The sequence below is a fragment of the Humulus lupulus genome, chromosome 6 (assembly GCF_963169125.1).
Source record: "Humulus lupulus chromosome 6, drHumLupu1.1, whole genome shotgun sequence".
In the NCBI taxonomy this organism is placed as follows: domain Eukaryota; kingdom Viridiplantae; phylum Streptophyta; class Magnoliopsida; order Rosales; family Cannabaceae; genus Humulus; species Humulus lupulus.
This window is the reverse complement of record NC_084798.1, coordinates 129,310,103-129,315,682: the sequence shown is the minus strand read 5'-3', so window position 1 is coordinate 129,315,682 and position 5,580 is coordinate 129,310,103. Positions and strand designations below refer to the sequence as shown.

Here is a 5,580-nt window from a genome sequence, read left to right as displayed (position 1 = left end):
ATTGGGGAAAACTTACCAATAGGACTAAGAAATGGTATGGGCTCGGGGAAATGGATTCTCCATGCTAATGGGGTGGTTGAAATCAGACCTCTTTAATGGGGTTGCGTCTGAAAATGCAAAGAAAAAAATGGGAACCAGCGCAATGGGTAAGAAGAGCGATTTTGTTCTCATTTATGTGCATACCCTACTGCGACGACACTAGTCGTCGCCCACAGTTTTCATTGTAGATCTATACGATGTGGTTTCAGTTAATGAAAATCGCTTCTCCTCAACGTGTGTTGATTCTATAGCGACAAGATGATGTTGTGTCCCTACAGCGAGGACATATTGTTGCTGACTACTTTTTAGTTTACCGAGGGTGAAATTACTACTCTGCCATGAAAGGCCGCCAAAATTTTCGTTGTACATAGCGAAAACATATCATCGCTATAAAGTAAGATATTTTAGGTGTAAAACTAAGTCCCCGGGAAAGATACTGCCAAATTTTGTTGGGTGTACAATTACAATCTATTATCATTGTGGGCCCCGAAAAATATATTGTGTGGCGATGAGATATCATCGTAATAGGTCCCGAATAAATTTTAGTAAAAAATATCTACAGTAAACAATTAAGATTTTGTCTTATTAGAGGGATTTATGTGACAACAACAGTGTTGTTGCAATACATATCCTTGCAATAAACTCGTTTTCTTATAGTGTCTACTCTCCCGAGCTCCACCTCTTTGTCGGATGGGAAGGGCGGAGGCTACATATAAATATTGTATATAATATAATATGTTTTTAAATAAAAAGTGAAAAGAATACTTAACATTGTGGAAAAAAAAACAAAATGGGATTTGTCTAGATGTACCAATTTTATTAAAAAGTGAAGGAATTTAGTCATTCGGTACCTGTGTTTTTACAAAGAATTATTTTGGTACTCTTTTTTCTATAATACTCATATAGTACTCTGTATTTTAAAAACATACATATTTGGTACCCTAGACTCAGATTTGATAAATAAAGTTTTATCAATCCAACCAAATTACCATAAGTTATATGCAATTAAGTAATTAAATTTAACTTTGAAACTCATGTAATTGAGAGCAGTATGATTAAATTGTTAAGATTTTATTAATTAAATTTGAGTTTAGGGTACCAAATATATACGATTTCAAAATACATGGTACTAAATATGCACAATTTCAATATACAACGTACCAAATAAACATTATTGTAAACACAGGTAACAAAATGACACTTTACAAAAACACATAGCAACAACCCGGAAAAAAAACAAGCTACAAGATTTTTGAGAATGGATCCAAAACGTGTTACATACACACCTTATTTGGAAAGGATCCGCAGGATAGATGATCAAGGAGAGTATGAAATTGGCACAATATGAAGAGGAACATTCTTATGAACTGTCAATCCACAAACTTCACTCATGTCAAACTCAGCCAACCCACTCTCATCAGGCATTTTCCAATCAAACCAATACAAAAGATTAGCTATCATATACTCAATGCTAATAATCCCAAATGCTAAACCAGGACATCTCCTCCTCCCAAAACCAGACGGGATGAACTTGAAATCTTGACCGTTAAAATCAATCCTATTGTTCTCAAACCTTTCAGGGATGAACTCATCAGGCTTGCCCCACAAACTAGGGTCTCTATGGATCGCCCATGCATTGACCATGACTCTTGTTCTTGCTGGCACATCATACCCTCCTAGTTGAACTCTTGTGGTTGTTTCTCTAGGAGCTAGAAGAGGAGCTGGTGGATGGAGTCTTAGATTTTCTTTCACAACACATTTCAGGTAATTCATTTGGTTGATATCGTTTATCTCAACCTTTGCTTTTTCTCCCACCACTCTTCTTACTTCTTCTTGAGCCTTCTTCATTACTCTTGGATTTCTTACTAGCTCTGCCAATAGCCATTCTGCAACTGTTGAAGTTGTGTCATTTCCTGCAGCCAACATGTCCTGAAAATGAGTTGTATAAGTTTTTAGTATGCCAGTCAGTGGACCAAGCTGTGCTAGATTATAAAGATTTTCCAAATTTACTATATCCTAGGGAGGAATGCAGCACCAATAATTACTGAATAGAAAAACTACGCACGTTCAAATTATTGTCTCAGACTCTGTTTCATACACGTACTTCGAATATCTATACTAGTCAACTCACATTTTTTATTAACAAATTACTGTTTGAATTTAGCGCATATTTGACGAATCTCTATTAAAATGTCTGCCCATGTAAAAGATTCTTAGATAAGGACTTTTTCAGTATTTCAAACGAAAATGCAACAAAAGTTTAAGCAAAAAGTTAAGAATTCCAACTACGGTGAAAGTAAATTAAGGTAAACGGGAGGGATATTAACCTGTAGGATTGCTTTGATGTGGTCTTGAGTTAGCTCAAATTCAAGCTCCGAATCATGTTGAAGTCTGAGAAGAACATCTACAAAATCTTCCATCTCAGAACCATCACGATGATTACATTTTCTCGCTGCTTTATGTTCTTGAACAGCACGATCATTAAACGAATCGAAATCTCTGAAACTCGATCTCAGTCTACCAACGAAACCTCTTAGAACATCAATCCATCTCAGACAAGGGAAAAAGTCTCCAAAACTAAAGGCCATGAGTTGCATTGACATGTCGCGTGACAACTCTTCCAACTTTCTGATAGATCCGTCTTCAGTCTTATAGCTATGCCCAAGAACACATCTCGACATTACATTATTGGAAGCTTGAATAAGCATCTTGCTCAAATTAATCGAAAGGCCACCATCAACGCAACCTTCTTTCCTAATCTCATTGATCAATTCGTTGACTTCTTGTTCCCTCACTATTTGAAAAGATTGAACTCTTTTAAGGCTTAAGAGTTCAAGGACACAGATCTTCCGAGCTTGTCTCCAGTACTCGCCATAAGGAGCGAAAAGCACGTTTTTGTGTCCATAAAACAAGAACTCAGTGGCTGTCGTGTTGGGCCGGCCGGAGAAAGCGACGTCGCTGGTGTTAACTATTTCCTCCACCAAATCTGGTGATGAAACGATAAGAGTTGGAACTTGGCCCAAGTGCAAGAGCATGAGAGGGCCGTACTTGTTGGATAGTGCTCGGAGAGAGCGGTGAGGATCTTTGGTTAGCTGGTGGAGGTTGCCAATTATCGGAAATGAAGGGGGCGACGGTGGCAGGTTGAGTTGTCTGGTTGGCCATGATCTGTTACGCTTGAATAAAAGGAGAATAAGCAACAAGGGAAGAAGAAGAAGGTAAAGGGAGAGAAGTAAGGGATCTGACTGCCACGCATAATTTTTTATCTCCATTTTTTAGGTAATCTGTAAAAATGACTTCTCCAATATAATTATTATTCTCACATAAATATATTTATAATTAATTACAAATAAACATTTATCTTTATGAATACAACAAGCATAAGTTATTTAAATAATAATATATAGTCAATTATGTACTCTCTCAAAACCAGAAGGAATTATATTGATAATATATAAATATATTGTCTTTGTTTTGGGTGGGTCAAATTAAGGGACGGAATAGATGTATGGGGGAATTTATTGAATGTATAACTTGCCAGTTGCCACGATAAATTTTCTTCGTCAATAATGTTATATATATTTATATATAGAATTTTTATGTGGTGCGGGCGTACGAAATCCCGCACATATGAGGCTGTTTCCATTAGCTTCTAATTGGCCCAAAATAGTAGGTGTATAGTGTGTATGATGGGAATGCAAATATATTATATTTATGCTGATTAAACTTTATTATTAAGTAAATCACATGTCATACGTAGTCCAATTTTATAAGACATGTTTTGTTTAATTTTTAGTAGAGTCTTTACATATATAGTTTAAATATTTATAATTGTTTTTGAACACATGAAATATTTATAATTTTATTATATATTTATTTTGTATTTACTAATAAATATTTATATTTATATATATTATAAGCTTAATTAATAAATTATTTAACAAATATAACTTTAAAAAAAACAAGAAAAAACAATATGGGATGGTTATATATATAATAAAATATATTTTTATTTTTTAAACAATATGTATATAATTAGGTAATACAACATGCAGTCTATATAATAATTAAATATATATTTTTTTAATAAATTTTTATCATATCAATTTTTTTAAAAACTAAATAATTGTCTATGTATAATATGAGAAATTATTCTATCAAAATTTCATTTCTTACTTTATTTTATTTTATATATTTATCGGTATTATAAGAAATTCTTTCATTTTGAGAATTTATGTGATTAGAGTGATTATACCTATTTGCACAAATACCTCGGCGATTACCACTCGTTAATAAATAGAGCCCAATAAACATATCTTGAGTTGGTATGGAAATGAGATCCCCAATAGCTAGAGACAACAGATTTGTATGAGAAAACATAAGTAAACGACCCTCTGCTTGAGCCTCTAAAGATAAATGTACATGAACAGTCATTTGATCTCCATCAAAGTCTGCATTGAATCCCTTACAAACTAATGGATGTAAACAAATAGCATGTCCTTCTACTAAAATGGGTTGGAAGTATAACACTATTCTAAACTCAATTTTGGTCAATGAATAAAGTTGTACTCTCTAGACTCAATTAATAAAATCAAAACTATTTTTTTAAAAAAAAAAAATAGTAAAGACAACAACAAAATTTTCTTTTCACTCCCTTTGCCCTTCTTCCTCTACTCTCTCCCTCAACATATTTTTCTTTTAACATATTTACACCTAAAATTTTATTAAGACACCCCACTTATTATTAAAAACTAGTATAAAATAATAGTACAATTCTTCTTTAGGGGCTTCACTTTAAGCCCTATCGGTGGGGCTCTCAGTGTTCTCGACCTGTGAACAATTTCCGGCACAATTTTTTTTATGACCGTGTATATTGTAGCTATTTAGAGCATCCTGCATTTTTTCAGAAAATTTCGAATAGTTTACAGTATCGAAAACTAGGTTCAAATATGTTGCTTTCCACGCGCATAAAAAAAATTAGTCACTCGTGCAACAATTTTGAAAGAAAAAACTATTTAATTTTAAAACTAGAATACACCATATCTTTATATATAAAAATGTGTTTCTAGTAAATTCTTGGTTTAACGGACTTTCTTTATTTTTTTTTTAAAAGAACCATCTTTTTTTTTAACTATAGATAATATTTTGATTTATTTATTTTAAATATTTTAATGTCATTTTCATAATATATAATATTTTTTATTAATTAAAAATTGAATAATTAATGTCTTCTATGAACTTTGACACTATAGTAACAGATTTAACTACAAAATTAAAATACAAAAAATACTAAAGTGTAAAAAAAAGTGAAGTTATTGTATATGAATGATAATTATATTGATTATCTTATGTAAATATAATATTTTTTATGGCAATATATAAATATAACATTTAACTTAACTAAAAAGAAAATGAAAAATATGAACTGGTTTATAAAGAAAAAATAAATATAGAATCAAATTATAAATATTTAAACCTTAAAAACAAAAAATACCAATTAAAAGTGGGAGTTATATATAATATGGAAAAAAAGTACATGGTACA

General features: G+C 32.0%; 1 protein-coding gene across 1 annotated transcript; it reads right to left on the bottom strand.

Annotated features, from left to right (window-relative positions):
• Positions 1-819: 819 nt before the first annotated feature.
• On the bottom strand, positions 820-3,576 carry LOC133782533 (phenylacetaldehyde oxime monooxygenase CYP71AN24-like). Its single transcript, XM_062221863.1, has 2 exons — positions 2,367-3,576; positions 820-1,968 (listed from the first exon to the last, which is right to left on the bottom strand). Exons 1-2 carry the CDS (start codon positions 3,306-3,308, stop codon positions 1,357-1,359), a joined length of 1,554 nt encoding a protein of 517 aa, XP_062077847.1. The 5' UTR covers positions 3,309-3,576; the 3' UTR covers positions 820-1,356.
• Between the last annotated feature and the right edge of the window lie 2,004 nt (positions 3,577-5,580).